The 16,116-nt window shown below is 49.4% G+C and overlaps 1 protein-coding gene across 1 annotated transcript in view; it reads right to left on the reverse strand.

The window, feature by feature from the left end:
- LOC309329045 (uncharacterized protein) overlaps positions 1-16,116 on the reverse strand; it is an 87,305-nt gene that overhangs the window by 4,263 nt on the left and 66,926 nt on the right. The window contains exons 52-60 of the mRNA XM_081839447.1: positions 15,629-15,784; positions 13,236-13,401; positions 11,675-11,859; positions 10,461-10,553; positions 10,126-10,330; positions 9,134-9,321; positions 8,616-8,713; positions 2,850-3,034; positions 638-840 (exon numbers count right to left, since the gene is read on the reverse strand). Coding sequence (XP_081695573.1) covers positions 638-840; positions 2,850-3,034; positions 8,616-8,713; positions 9,134-9,321; positions 10,126-10,330; positions 10,461-10,553; positions 11,675-11,859; positions 13,236-13,401; positions 15,629-15,784 — 1,479 coding nt within the window. The remainder of the gene's footprint in view (positions 1-637; positions 841-2,849; positions 3,035-8,615; positions 8,714-9,133; positions 9,322-10,125; positions 10,331-10,460; positions 10,554-11,674; positions 11,860-13,235; positions 13,402-15,628; positions 15,785-16,116) is intronic.

Raw genomic sequence — 16,116 nt, forward strand, 5'->3', positions numbered from 1 at the left:
TATTCTAGAAATTCTGCACCCACAAGTGGCCTTTGGGGCACAGCTGGGGTTGGGGAATCTCAGATCTGGAGGGTAAATGCAGCCCTTTCTTTTGTCCTTGGGACTCACTCCAGGGCACATACTATATTTTTCGCTCTATAAGACGCACCAGACCACAAGACGCACCTAGTTTTTGGAGGAGGAAAACAAGAAAAAAAATATTCTGAATCTCAGAAGCCAGAACAGCAAGAGGGATCGCTGTGCAGTGAAAGCAGCAATCCCTCTTGCTGTTCTGGCTTCTGGGATAGCTGCGCAGCCTGCATTCGCTCCATAAGACGCACACACATTTCCCCTTACTTTTTAGGAGGAAAAAAGTGAGTCTTATAGAGCAAAAAATACAGTATTTTTGCAAGCCCCACCCCTTAGCAGCCCCACACCCATTTCCCCTCCCCCCCACTCTCATCTGTATGTAAACTTAACACTGGCCAGACTCCAGAACAATTTCCTCTGGTTTATAGATTTAGTCAGCCCACATTTCCTATCAATAAGAACCTCCTCAATATAAATACAAAATTAAGACCTGGAAAGCATAAATACCAAACTCATTGCACTCCAAAGTTAAGACACAGATGTAAAAATGGAGAAGACCTGTAGTTACCTTCTGTTCTGGGTAGATAACAACAGTGGTACCATTCATGGTGATATGTAGTGACCGTCTGCCACTGCTGGTCAGATTTAATATTACAGTAAATGCATCATGAACAAAATCCTTGGCGAGGAGGACACTGCATTTGGAGGTCAAACTGTATATTTTCCCGTCGAATGTCCTCAGGTGCTTATTCCCCATCAACAAGGCATGATCTGGGAGGATGTGAAAAGTGGGGTCACTAAACCACCCACAACCTGTGTTGGAACAGCTAGGCTTGCCGTATTTCAAAAAGCAACATCTCTAACACCCCCAAAGTTGTTGAACTTTTTTAGGAAACAAAGAAAAAGGACAATTTTAAACAAACAAACAAAAAATTCAAGAGCCAATTCTTTTTCTTCTTCCTCCTCTAGCAGGGAAAGAAAGGGAGATTCCTTGTTGAAGTTTTTCCACCCTGCTTTGGGAGGGTGGGACTGAGGAGATAAGTTCCTTTGGACCTGCTCCTGAGCAAGTAGCCACAGGTGCCCTGAAATATACTCGGAGTCGAGTGTGGATTTCACGCTCCTTATTCAGCTCATAGTAGCAAGGAAATGAAAGTTCCCCCAAAATATCTGCTTTAAATACATTATTTACATAATGGGCCGCATGTGATTGGCTAATTATGTGATTCTCCTGTAGGCCAATCAGGTTGCGGATTCACTTCCACCTGGAGCTGGATTGGGTGGCTCCTGCGGACCAATCATACTGCTGCATTTTTCTAGGACCAATCAGACTGCTGCATTTTGGATCCTATTCAACTCAGTACATAACATGCCATGTTCCCTTTTAGCCAGGCTTCTCGCCTCCTGCTCTGTGTCCTAGAAAGGGGAGCAATTGTCCTCCTTGAGGCAGCTTTGAGAAGGGAATGCAGCAGCTCTTGAGGGGGGAGGAAGGTGGGGGCAGGATAACAGAGTCATCTTTATTTTCCTTTCTGGACGGCTGGCAGGCACTTGGGGCTGCTCTTGCCCTCTTTCCACTGTCCTTCACACCCCCCCCCTCCTCCTCAGTTGGGGCTGCTGCACGTGAGGAGGGGGTGTGCTTTGGGTCTCCCATGTAAGCGGGGACATTCCTTCTGCTGCTCAGAGGAAAATATGTACGGGAAATTCTGGAAAGCTCTTAGAATTCAAAAAATTTCCCTGGAAACAAGAAGAATTACCGATGAAAGAAGAGTGGCAAATGAAGTTAATGGACTACGCAGAATTAGATAAATTAACAGGAAGGATTCGAAACCTGTGGGATCAGAGATTCTTAGAAGACTGGAGTAAATATTTGAACTATCTAAAAAGCAACTGTAATAAACAGATTATGCAAGTAGGACTGCAAGAAGTTCTGTAAGGAGGATTATGTGAAATATTGCAATGAAGATTATGAAGAGAATTATTACCGTAGTTAATGATAATTAAAAGTAATAGAGAAATTAAGAAATGCAGAATAAGTGATAAAGTATGGAAAATCTTCAGAGCTTGTTGATGGAAATCTAAAATATTGTAAAAGATAAGAATTTATGTTAAATGATTGTTGGAAATGATATGTTAAAAAATCAATAAAAATGTATTAAAAAAAAAATCCCAGGACACCATTTTAGGCATCTGATTTCCTGGCATGTCCAGAATTTTCCGGATATATGGCAAGCCTAGGAATAGAAATCCCTAAACTATGGAGCAGGCCCAGCTGAACATAGGAAGCTGCTTTCAACTGAGCCAGACTCTCAAATCCAGCTAGTTCTGTACTGTTCCACAGGTGGTGGTTTGCCAGGATTGTAGAAAGGAGTCCCTTGTAGCCCTCTCTGGAGATGCCAGGGACCTTCTCCATACAAGGCATGTTGAAATGGCTAAGCCAGAGATGCTTTCTATCCAGTAACACAAACCAACCGCCAAACCAACCAAACCCCATTCCAGGACAGCAAGCACAGGGTACATTATGCAATTACCAGGCAGTGGGACCTAACCTCAAACATTGGCCTGGACATCTGCACTGAGGTCACTTCCAGCATTTTGCAAGAAGGGTTCAAGTGCATAGCGGAAATTTACATTTGCGCAATTAAAGTGGAAGCTGTGAAGGAAACTGCAGAGATGCAGGGAACACATGGGGTTGTTGTTGTTGTAACAGCTCTGCATTCCTTTCTGTCTTATACCCCATGAGATAAGAGGAAGCAAATGGAAATTAGGGGTTTTAGAAGACTTACGCTCAAACGGGCTCTCCATAATTCTTTGCTTGAATCGGTAATATTCTGCAGCTGGATTGATGCTGTACAGCCTTCGGAAGGGCTTCATAAGTTTCTCTTCGATGAGGTAGTTTGTGATGTTTGCCAGGTCCAGCGTGGGTTCTCCTTTAGGCTTCACTGGCAATCTCACTTCCACAGAGCAGTTTCTGTAAGGCACCGTATGAACTTCAGGAGAGCCCAATAGGTCTGGTCCCACAACCCAGATGCCTATTGGGAAGCCTGCGAGTGGGACCTGAGCCCCCCAGCACTCTCCCCATTAGCAATTCCTAGCATACAGTGGAGGCAGAACGTAGGCATTGTGGCTCATAGCCACTGATAGACTAATCCTCCATGAATTTATCTAGTTATCTTTTGATGCCATCCAAGAAGAGAGCCATCACTGCCCGATTAACTGTGAGGCTCAGTGGACAGTTCTACACCATTTTGTGAAGAGGGAGACACAGCTGCACTGTTTGCACTGTTTGCTTGTCATCTACTTTGCCGGGGTCTTCCCAGGTGGAAAGGCAACCCAGTTAATAGCCCAAATGGGAAATGAGTGGCAACGTCAGAGTCCAGGCAAGATGCAGCCAGCCATGCCATGTGGCAAATGTAACTGTTTGAATAACCAAAGTATGGGTGCATGGGCATATATATATTGTTAAGTTGTGGGTTGACATAGCCGACGACACAGCGATTTCTCCAACTAGCTCTTTATTTCGTAAGCTGGAATAGAACTGACGGCAAACAGCTCAGCCGGCCTGCTTTTATAGGCAGCCGGCTGTCAACATTGTAACAGCCCAGAGTTCCCGCCTAAAATAACTGACGCGGACCTGAGGGAAAACTATCTACAGACCTGATTGAAAACTATATACAGTATCCCCCTGCTGGCCCAGGGTGAAACTTCACTACATAACACCCCTCCCCACCGAGATAAGGCGTTAGTTACAATCGTAATGGTTTCCTTATATACAGCACTACGCGTAATGGTTCAATTAGGCACAAAAGCATATTGGTTACATTTCCCATACTTAGACCAACAGTGATACATGTCCAACAACATAGTCCTTTAAATAAGTTGGGCGCTTGGGAACTCTGCCAGACCGCCGGGGACTGGTAGCCAAGTCCGGAGGGCCACACAGTTCTTGCTGAGGCTGTGGTGCGACCCTAGGTGGCGTTGGAACCAAATCCCCTGGATCCGCTGCTGTGGGTGGAGCCTCCGCAAGTGGAGTGGTCTGAGTCTGTGGTAAGTCTGGCAGACCCTCTGAAGCGGCTTGGTTCGGCTCCACGCTGGCAGTTTGCGAGGGAGGTGTAGGTGGGGCCTCGCCATCTGTACGTGTCTCTTCTGGAGCCGCAAGCGCAGTTGGGGGCACCTCGGTAGTGTCCAAGTCCCCAACCCTGCGCCTAAGCTGGTCTATGTGCCGTCGCCACAAGCGTCCGTCTTCGAGTGCCACCTGGTACGAGCGAGGTCCAGTGACTCCCACTACTGTGGCTGGCACCCAAGGAATGTCCCCCACATAGTTCCGGGCAAAGACCTGGTTTCCTGGGACAAATGACCGTGGCGCGTTGGCACAGCCTGGGGGTTCAGCCACGGCAAAGTCCGGGTGTAGCCGGTCGAGTGGTGACCTGAGGCGGCGGCCCATAAGCAGTTCAGCAGGACTCCTCCCTGTGGCCGCATGAGGGGTGATGTGTTGCACGAACAAGTATTCGGCGACCCGCTCATGCCAGTCTCCCCGGTCCAGGCGCGCCAGTGCCTCTTTTGTCGAGCGCACCATTCTTTCCGCTTGCCCGTTGCTGGATGGATGAAAGGGTGCCGTTAGGGCATGGCGGATGCCCAGTCCCAAAAGATACCGCTCAAACGTGCCTGACGTGAACTGTGGTCCGTTGTCAGAGACAAGGACATCAGGACACCCATGCGTTGCAAACAGGCCTCGCAGCACCCGGATGACAGCTTCGGTAGTGGTGGAGGGCATCAGGGCGACCTCCAGCCATTTGGAATAGGCGTCCACCACTACCATAAAGGTCCGGCCGTGAAAGGGGCCAGCCAGATCGATGTGCACCCTTGACCAGGGTGTCTTTGGCGTCTCCCAGGTGTGTCCCTTAGCTGCCGGTGGTGCAGGCCTCGACTCTTGGCACGCTTGACAGGCGGACACCCAGGCAGTGATGGCATCGTCCATATTAGGCCACCAGACGTAACACCGAGCCAACGCCTTCATTTTGACAATTCCCGGGTGGCCAACGTGCAGAGCCTCCAGGACGCGCTGACGGAGTCCCTGGGGAATCACGACGCGGTCTCCCCACAGCAGACAGCCGCGATGAGCTGAGAGTTCATGTTGTCTGGTTGCGAAGGGCTGGAACTCTGATGCAAAAGGCCCTTGTGGCCACCCCCTCCACACCCAGTTGAGCACCCGGCTGATGGTGCGATCCTGGGCAGACGCGGAGGCCACAGTGGCAGCTGATACAGGCGCTGCCGGAAGATCCTCAATCAGAAGGAGCGATGAAGCTGGAGCCGGGTCTTCCACAAATGCTGGAAGAGGGCAACGGCTGAGGGCGTCGGCATGGCCCATCGATTTCCCCGGGCGATGGATGAGCCGGTAGTGGTAGGCAGCCAGGAAAACAGTCCATCGCAGCATGCGTGGCGAGAGGACCGGTGGAGTTGGACGATCACCGGCGAGGAGGCCCAGGAGTGGCTTGTGGTCAGTGATGAGGTCAAAAGTCCTGCCATGGAGGTATTCATGGAACCTCTTCACTCCAGCCACAAGTGCCAATGCCTCCTTGTCGAGCTGGCTGTAATTCCGTTCCGTCAGAGATAGTGTCCTGGAAAAGTAGGCGAGTGGTGCTTCTCTTCCATCTGGAAAACGGTGACTAAGGATAGCACCGATGCCAAAAGGTGAGGCGTCGCAGGCAAGGACCAGCGGCCTGGATTCACTGTACTGTACCAGCACACTGTCTGATGAAAGGAGAGCCTTAACCGCGTTGAAGGCCGCCGTCTCCCGATGACCCCAGGCCCAAGGCGTCTTTGTACTAAGGAGTCGGTGAAGAGGCTCAGCCACTGTGGCTTTGTGGGGCAGGAACATGTTATAAAAGTTCAGCAGCCCCAGGAATGCCTGCAACTCCGTCTTGTTCTTTGGGGTGGGGGCCTGCTGGATAGCGCGGATCTTGGATGTGGTCGGGTGAAGGCCGGAGGCATCGATAAGATAGCCCAGGAACTCTACCTGTGGAACGGCGATCTGGCACTTCTCCCTCTTTACCTTGAGCCCGGCCTCTTGGAACCTGGTCAGCACGGCACGGAGGCGCTCGAACAGCTGCTGGTGTGAGTCTGCAGACACCAAGACGTCATCAAAATATGGTACCACGCCCGGAAGCCCTTGCAGGAGACGCTCCATAAGGCTTTGGAAGATGCCAGGAGCCACACTCACCCCAAACTGCAACCGGCGGCAACGGAATGCCCCCCGGTGGGTGACGATCGTCTGGGCTTCAGCAGTGGCATCATCGACTGGCAGTTGTTGATAGGCTTGGGCAAGGTCCAGCTTAGCGAAGACCTTACCCTCACCCAGGGAATGCAGCAGGTGTTGGACAACAGGAACCGGATAAGCGTGCTGCTGAAGTGCCTTGTTGATCGTGCACTTGTAGTCAGCGCAGATTCTCACCGACCCATCTGGCTTGACAGGCGTGACGATGGGGGTTTCCCACTTGGCGTGGTCAACCGGCTCCAAAACTCCTTGGGCGATCAGTTTGTCCAGTTGTTCGTCCACCTTAGCCTTGAGAGCAAAGGGAACCCGGCGTGGCTTTAGCTTGATGGGGGCGACTTGTGGATCAAGGCTAAAGGAGATGGGCGTACCTGTATATTGCCCCAAGGTGCCGTCAAAAACCTCGGCAAAGTCTTTGACCAGACCCTCAGTCTCTGCGTTAGAGATGCAGTTGATGCCGGTGACTTCCAGGCCGAGGGCATCAAACCAGTCTAGCCCTAGGAGGCTTGGCCGCTGACCTTCGACCACCACCAACCGGAGCAGGCCCGAAAAATCCTTGAAGGCAATCCGGAACCGGCCAACGCCTACCACGGGAATGTCGTTTCCCTGGTAGTCTCTCAGGTGTACGCGGTGAGAGTCGAGTTGCCTTTTGGACACTCTGGGTACCAGTCTTTTGATGGTGCTCCACGACACGATGGACAGGGCAGACCCGGTGTCGATCTCCATGTCACATGGAGCTCCTTCAATGAGCACCGTGACGTTCAGCTTGCGTCGCGTAGGCGAGTCGGTTTGGCCAATCGTGGTTCCAGACGGGCAGCGGCAGTTGGTGAGAGCGAAACAACTTTCCTTGGCAGACTGGAGGGAAGGCTTGGACTTGCGAGTCGATGAAGGGGGGGTGTCAGACGGAGCCGATCGGCAGACCTTAGCGATGTGGCCCCTTCTGGAACACTTCCTACAGATGGCGTCTCTGAATCGACACTTGGCACGGGAATGGTTGCCTCCGCAGCCGGCACATTCCGGTTGGCCCTTGGACTTCTGTTGGAACTTCCTGTGCTCCCGCTTTGTCTGGTGCACGTCATCGCCTTCACTGGAGGATGCCTCATCACTGCTGGCCTCTTCATGATGCACCGGAACTGGCTCCCTAGCAAGACGCGGGCTGCTGCACTTGCGGATCTCCTGGGCGGAGCGTTCAGCAGCTTCTGAGGCCACAGCCTCCTCAATGGCTTTCTGCAGCGTGAGGTCTCGCTTGGCGAGGAGACGCCGTTGCAGATGGATGTCCCGGACCCCGCAGACGATTCGATCCATCAGGGCATCGTCTAAGTCTCGGAACTCACAGTGCATTGCAGCCTGTCGCAGGGCGGTGGTGTAGTTGTTGATTGACTCCCCCTCTGCCTGGTTCCGGTGGTAGAACGCATGGCGGGCAGCAATCTTGGACGGCTTTGGTGCGTAGTGGTTGCGGAGCTTCTCTTGGATCGTGTCCCATGGTGTTGCCTGGACTGCTTCGGGCGCAACCAATGCTCGGGCCGTCTCAAACACCTCAGGCCCACAGAGGCTGAGGAATAGGCCCCGCTTCCGATCTTTTGATACTGCTGTCAGCTCGTTGGCTTGGAGGAAGCAGTCGAACCGAGCGAGGTAGGAATCCCATGATTCAGAGGCTGGCGCAAACGGCGGTAGAGGCACAAGTGAAGCCATGATTCCGATGCCGGCGTGAAGGGCGATGGATGGAACACAGTGCTCTAGCCAGAACAGTCAGCTCTGAATTGGTTCTGTCCAGTGATTTCGCTCAGTGATTTCGCTCTGTGATTCAGCTCAGTGATTCAGCTCAGTTCAGAGGCTGGCCGCATCTGGCTGTGCTCTGATGTCCATCAATCCCATCCTCGTCGCCAGTGTTAAGTTGTGGGTTGACATAGCCGACGACACAGCGATTTCTCCAACTAGCTCTTTATTTCGTAAGCTGGAATAGAACTGACGGCAAACAGCTCAGCCGGCCTGCTTTTATAGGCAGCCGGCTGTCAACATTGTAACAGCCCAGAGTTCCCGCCTAAAATAACTGACGCGGACCTGAGGGAAAACTATCTACAGACCTGATTGAAAACTATATACAGTATCCCCCTGCTGGCCCAGGGTGAAACTTCACTACATAACATATATATATATATATATATATATATATATATATATATATATATATGAGTTCCTATGCATTTTGCATTTTGTAGGAACTCCTGTGCATATGCATTTTGCAGGAACTCACCCAAGTGCAATCATTCCACAGTGTTACCTGGCTGAAAAACTGTAGAGGCTTGATAAAGGTTTCTGAAGCTTGCTCACTGCTCTGGAAAATTTGGCTTCTGCCCAGCTTAGCATCTGTTGTGTTGCCTGTTTTGCAGGGTGGGTAAAAAGAACACAAACCCAACGAATTAATATTGCTAAATTTAAACTGGATATTTTTTAATTTTTAAAAAGCAATGGCAGAGAGTGTGTATCATTAAAAAAAAATCTGCTTGTTGAAGTGAAGTCTGAGGACGTGACAATCTTGCTGACACCTTGCTGACAGATTTTGAGAAAGCGATGCGGACACCCGTCATGAAATAGAAAACTTCATGATGCGTACCACAACACAAAATGGCTGTCATGAGGGCCTGGAACAACACAAAATGGTTGCCACGTATAAAAGAGGCCTTCCAAATTGACAATCCTGTGATTGTATGACAAGCAAACTCCTGTTGGAAGCAGGTACTAGGCCACTGGGGCTCCTGTGCTGAGCAGGAGGGACATGAATAATTTTTAAATACCAACCATATCCAAGGCGGTTTTCAACATTCTCAGGGAAACCTGGATTGGCTCCATCAGCCACACATCCTTCACCAGCGTGGGCACAAAAGCCTGGAGTTTCTTCAGATACTCCTCCGTCCTCTGTTGCCACACCTCGTCCAAAGGCTTCAACGTCACGTCGTAATAAGCATCCTTCAGTGTTGTCAATGGCTCTTTTTAAAAGGAAACAGGGCGGGGAAGAGAGTGTGATGGGGAGTGGGGAAAGGGTTATATCCACCACTGCTCCTACTCAGAGTAGACCTACTGAAATTAACATACATGACTTGTGGATGGGCAAATTTGCCAATTTCAGTTTCTTGTTTTTTCCCACCCTGAAATTTAGTTCTTCACATTTCTGCGTCACTTTAAAAAAAATTATTATTTAAAACGTCCTTGTGAAAATGCACCAGCAATTTCATGAAAATTTATCCTAATTTTTGTACAGGCAAAAATATCCAAGGAAGGTGCAACGCAGAGCCAGTGAAGGCTACATCATCTGGGAACAAGGGAGGTAGTTGGGGAGGGGGCGTGGGCTGTTGAGAGTCCCAAGGGCCAGATAGAAAGGCTCGGAGGGCCACATACCTCCCCATCCCCTGAACCTGAGAGTCCCCATCTTTGGTCCCATCTTTGGCTAGGCCCTTAAATATACATATACATATATATATATATATATACACCGTATTTTTCACTCTATAAGACGCACCAGATCACAAGACACACCTAGTTTTTGGAGGAGGAAAACAAGAAAAAAAATATTCTGAATCCCAGAAGCCAGAACAGCAAGAGGGATCTCTGCGCAGCGAAAGCAGCAATCCCTCTTGCTGTTCTGGCTTCTGGGATAGCTGCGCAGCCTGCATTCGCTCCATAAGACGCACACACATTTCCCCTTACTTTTTAGGAAGGAAAAAGTGAGTCTTATAGAGCAAAAAATACGGTATATATATATATATATAATCATTCCACCCTGCCCTGCTTACTTTGCAACTCCATCTGCATTTGTTGTATGATGACTTGAAGTTTGCCCAGGTAAAGTGGGAGGCTGTTCTGTAGTGCTTGCTTGACTCCACTCTGTTTCCACAACTGGACGACTCCTCTCATTTTGCTTTGGAGGATTCCTGCTACTTCCTGGGAAGTTTTTAAAAGCCATCCAACGGCATCGTAGAGAAAGTCAACGTGCTGCACCTGAAGGGTTTGCACCACAGACACAGTTGTACTGTTTTTGTTTAATATAGCAGGGATGGTGAATCTGCAACCCTCCAGATGTTGTTGGCCTAACCCTGATCATTTGCCATAGTTGCTGCCAACTTCTTACCGATTTCCTGAAATCCTGGAGGCATCCTTCCAGGTTCTTGATCTTTGCCACCAGCCTGTGCTGAAGATCGGATGCGATCTTACTCAGTTTTGACTGCGAGAATCAGAAAGAAGACGATTTTGATGTGTGGTTTTGAAAAGATTACTAAGGTGAACACGAGGCCTAGCTCTCACTGTCTGGGATCTCTAAGGCACTATTTGCACAAATTAACATCATGCCACTTTTAAACAGCCATGGCTTTCCACAAAGACTCCTGGGAAGTGTAATTTGGTAAAGGTGATAAAGGTTGCTAGGAGTCCCCTATTCCCCCTCAGAAAGCTACAGTTCTCAGAATAGTTTAGTAGTTACCGTAATCCCTCTTTCTAGGGCACTCTGGGAACTGTAGCTCTGTGATGGGAAATGAGGGTTGCCTAAACATTCTCAGCAATCAAACTACATTCTCCACTGTCCAGACTTCAGCTGTGGATCATGTTTACTTCATGTTTACCCATGATCCGACACCACAGAATTGGGATCCTGTCACTCCACCCCCCCACCCCCAACTAAGTGGTCTCAAAATCTCCCTTCCAGGCACATGACTAGGCACTTACCTGCCTCAGCAAAAACAATCATTCTCCATCTAGCCACCAAGAAACAAAATCCCAAACCACTAGAAGTACTGTACTTTTCTGTGTACAAGACGATGATTTTCTCTTTGACTGTTTTTCAGCAATTGCCCCCCCCAAATCTGACCCACCCTCTTCGAAAAAATGCTCGACAACCCTGGGCAATCCTCCGCAAAAAAATAGCTTGACAACTCTGAGCAATCTTCCCCCATTTTCCTAAATTGGAGTCCCCCAAAATAGGGGTCATCTTATACATGGGGGCGTGTTGTACACGGAAAAGTACGGTAAATCTCCTGGCTCAAATAGCAGCAGGTGAGGTCTTTGACCATAGCACAGCCCCACCCCCAAATATGAGACCCCTTTGGCGTCTCTCACTTTAGGGTACCGTCACCAGGGTCACTGCTGGCCACATCTGGTGCAGCAATGTGTCCACCCCCACCAAGAAATCTTGGTCTCCGAGGCCAACTGATATCAAGCAATGGGATGAAGGTCTTTCCCCACCACAAAACCAGAACTTAACTGCCCTGATCCCATCTTGAGCAAAAATAATAACAAGCTCAGAACAAAATGGGCATCTGGAGGGCCCTGTCGTATTTGAAAACACCACACCTCTGTTTTAGCGACTGGACCTCCACAGCCATGGGCCTTGAAGCTCAAGCTCTTGTTGGAGGCTTCAAGGGCCAAGTGCCCCACTTCCTCTCGTCTCTCTCTGTTAATGAGAAGGTAGGCATTGAAAGCGGCATGCTGTTGGCCATCTGTGCAAGCCTCGAGCTCCAGCCCATCCTCAGCATCCTCTGCGAGAACCAAGAGAAGAACAAAGTTTTAAGCCTCCCGCGGTCACGGTGGAAAAAGAGAAATGTCAAATCAAGGAAAGGAAGGAAACAGCCATTGCAAAATGGTAGAAATCATCATAGAACTGTAGAGTTGCAGACAAACTCGAGAGGTTTGGAGGATGGCAACACAAGAACGGGGCCTTCTCTGCAGTGGCTCCCCATCTGTGGAATGCTCTCCCCAGGGAAGTTCGCCTGGCGCCTTCATTATACACCTTTAGCTGCCAGGCAAAAATGGTTCCTTTTCAACCAGGCCTTTGATTGATCCGATTTACATCCTATGTCCTTTTAAAATGTTTTTTTTGGGGGGTGGGTTGTTGTTTTTTATTTTTATTAGGTATTTTGTGGTTTTATATCTTGAGACCCCCAGGTATAGGGCGGTATATTAAATAAAAAAAAAATTTAAACAAACTTCCAAAATATAAACAAAAAAGGAGGCTGCCAAATCACCATCACTGCTACTCTGGGTCAAGGGTGGCCATGCGTCCTACGTTACACAGGACAGTCCTCTATTTGAAGACCTGACCTGTCCATGCCCCCACAAAGCCATAAGAAGGAAGAGCAACCAATAAAGTTGGCCACTAAGAGCTGTGTTTTATTTGTATGCCACCTGGATCAAATTGAGAAACAAAGACACACAACATATGAAATTGTTTCTTTAAAATCCCTAAACTCCTTTTTGTCCCTTCCTAGCTACTGCAAGGGGAGTTAATCAGAGAGACAGAAAGAGTTGGACCTAAAGTCACCCAGCTCCACGAGGATTTGATCTCTAGCTCTCCCACTGCTATGCAGATGCAAGGGCTTGGGAGTCTCTTCCAGCCTGAGGGCCGCATTGAGTAATGGGCAACCTTGGGGGGGGGGCGCATTTCATGGTGGGTGGGACCAGAGGCAATAGCAGGTGGACCAGCAGGTGTAGCCTGCTGTAAAAAAGTGAAAGTCGCATTTTGGCAGTGCGCGAGTCAGACTTTTCTGCAGAGAGGTCTTCCTATCCAGAAAAGGAAGAGGCATTATTATCAGGACATATTCCAGGCAGGCAAGAAGCTCTCTGGGAGGGCATGGGGGAGGGCCAATGAAGGGTGAGGACCAGGGGCACCATCTTGTTGGGGGTGTTCAGCAACCACACCACAGCCCCCATCACTTCACAAGTGCTGGGCACCCATAACCTGGGACCCATGTTGGTGCCCCTGATGGGGACTCTGAAGGCCACACAGAGAGGTATGGTGGGCCACATTCGAGCCTGAGGCTCCCCTCCTTTAACCGCAACAGCATACTGGCCATCACTTTGAGGCATTCCACATGCAATTGGATGACAATTATCCAGAACAGAATAGCGAATTTACCTTTTAGATATCCCATGTAACATTGAAGGCATCCTTTTCCTTTGGAAGCTGCTATTTTCACTGCCTCTTTTGGGTCAATCTTTGCCTCCACCCGGACTTGACTTTGACCAGCTGAGGAAGCCACACCTCCCACCACACCCAGCCAAACAGCATCAGATGCTTTGAGCTGTGGAAAGAAAGGAAAAACATTTTCAGCAACTGGTTTTCAGAAGCGTCACCACCTCTACTTTCGGAGGCAGAACATAGCCATTGTGACTAGTAGCCATCAATAACTTTCTCCCCCATAAATTTGTCCGTTTGTCTTCTAAAGACATCCCACTTGGCGGCCATCCCTGTGGGAGTGAGTTCCATAGTTTAACAATTTGCTGCGTGAAGGATGACTTAGTTTTCTCTGTCCTGAAACTTCCAGCATTCACCTTCTTTGAAAATCCATGAATTCTAGCATCATGAGAGAGGGAGGCATTTTTAAAAAAATCCTCTACCCACATTCCCCATGTCACGCATAATTTTATACTATTCTGTTGTGCCACCTGTTCCCCTCGTTTTCTATAAACAAAGGAGTCCCAAATACCACAACCCAAAGCCAGTGTGGTGTAGTGGTTAAGAGCGGTGGACTCGTAATCTGGTGAACCGGGTTCGCATCTCCGCTCCTCCACAAGTAGCTGCTGGGTGACCCTGGGCTAGTCACACTTCTCTGAAGTCTCTCAGCCTCACTCACCTCACAGAGTGTTTGTTGTGGGGGAGGAAGGGAAAGGAGATTTATAGCCGCTTTGAGACTCCTTCGGGTAGTGATAAAGTGGGATATCAAATCCAAACTCTTCTTCTTCTTCTTTCCTCATACTGAATGGTGATTTGGAGTGGTATGGCGAGAAGGCACTAGGCCCTAATTGAATTCTGCTGACACCCACCCAGGGACGTCTTTAGCAGATGCGGCGCTGGGGTGCAACTTTCCACCCAGCGCCCCCAAATTACAATGGATTGCGGGGGGGGGGGGGGAGAGCTGCGCAGACAGCCATGGAGTGGGCGCAACTCTCCCCCATGCCACTGCGGGAGAGCAATCCCCTACAGAGGCTTGGGAGGGAAGCTGCGTGCCCCCCAGCCATATAGTTGGCGGGGCACAGCTTGCAGGCGTGCAGGGAAAGGGAAGGCCGCTGGCAAAGCTGCTCAGCTCCTCCACTCGCTGGGGCGCCCCTGAGAGGCCGGCGCCCTGGTGCAACGCACCACTAAGCCCTATGGGAAAGACGTTTCTGCACCCACCCAGCTACTAGTAATTTTAAAGCTCCCACCGCCAGCCCACTCTTCAAATTATTTATATTCACCTGAATACCTTTACCACTAGGTGGCAGTGCATGCTCATTTGCAATAAGGGTGGCAGATGAAGGTACAATTTTGAACTCAAATAGTTATGGCGGATGGAGGATTGTCGGGGCAAATTGCTTGTCAGGTTGCAGGGGTGTGCAAGAAAGGCCAGGCAGTCCTTTCTCTTGCAACAGTTCTGTTGGGAGGGGGAAATTTGCATTAAAGGAAGGGCAGGGAAATGAGAGCGTGCTTAACCCTTTGCTTGCCATTGGAACTTAAGTGCTTGCTGCATCAGACCAAAGGGATATTCAGTCCAGAGCAGGGCCGGATTTAGGTTTGATGATGCCTTATGAGGAACGGCTAAGGGAGCTGGGCATGTTTAGCCTGGAGAAGAGGAGGTTAAGGGGTGATATGATAGCCATGTTCAAATATATAAAAGGATGTCACATAGAGGAGGGAGAAAGGTTGTTTTCTGCTGCTCCAGAGAAGCGGACACGGAGCAATGGTTCCAAACTACAAGAAAGAAGATTTCACCTAAACATTAGGAAGAACTTCCTGACAGTAAGAGCTGTTCGACAGTGGAATTTGCTGCCAAGGAGTGTGGTGGAGTCTCCTTCTTTGGAGGTCTTTAAGCAGAGGCTTGACAACCATATGTCAGGAATGCTCTGATGGTGTTTCCTGCTTGGCAGGGGGTTGCACTCGATGGCCCTTGTGGTCTCTTCCAACTCTATGATTCTATGATTCTATGAGGCCCTAAGCTACTGAAGGTAATGGGGCCCTTTATATGTCCAGCTGTCCTTTGTCAACAACACATTGTCGCAGTTTTTGGTGGTCTGTGCCTTAGTTTCTGAAGGCCTGCCTAAACAGGAAATAGCAGGAAATAGCAAAGAGGGAGCCAGTCTCTTGAGAGAGAATTCCACAATATGGGAGCTGCCACAGAAAAGGCTTCCTTTCGTGTTGCCACCAACCTTGGCTCTGATGTCAACAGGCCTGAGAGAAGTTGCTCCCATGAGGGTCTTAGCACCCAGGCAGGTTTGTATAAGGAGATATGATATCTCAGGTAGCCAGGGCCCGTCACATATTATACAACTCACTGAAAACTCTGTCGAATAGTTCCTCTCTTCAGCTGTGCTACGATTTCTTAAGGCGGCTGTGATGGACCCCTCGCCGCCAGCAAGGCTGAGTTTGCCTTCTGATCGCCAGAGAAAACCTCCCTTGTTTAGCTGGTGCTTCCCAGAGACTGCAATTGCCTAGGAAAACAGAGTGGGTGGAATTACCAGAGACAGAGCAAAGTAAAGTAAAGTAAAGTAAAGTAAAGGGGGGGGGGGAATAGGCATGTGTCACGGTGGGTAGGAATGATACCTCTTTGATACTGCTTCCAAGTCTTGACAGGCAGGGTGCCCCCAAAGAGGAAATGCACCCTGCAAAAAAATTGCATAAAAATTGCATATGGTAATTGTTATGTATAGATGCCAGTTTCGAAATGATGACTATAGCTGGAATGGAACATGAGAAAAGCCCTGCTGGATCAGGCCAAAGACCCATGTAGTCCAGCATCCTGTTCTCACAGGGTACAACTAGA

Source organism: Podarcis erhardii (assembly GCF_964252035.2).
Source record: "Podarcis erhardii genome assembly, chromosome: 14".
NCBI classification, from domain to species: Eukaryota; Metazoa; Chordata; class Lepidosauria; order Squamata; family Lacertidae; genus Podarcis; species Podarcis erhardii.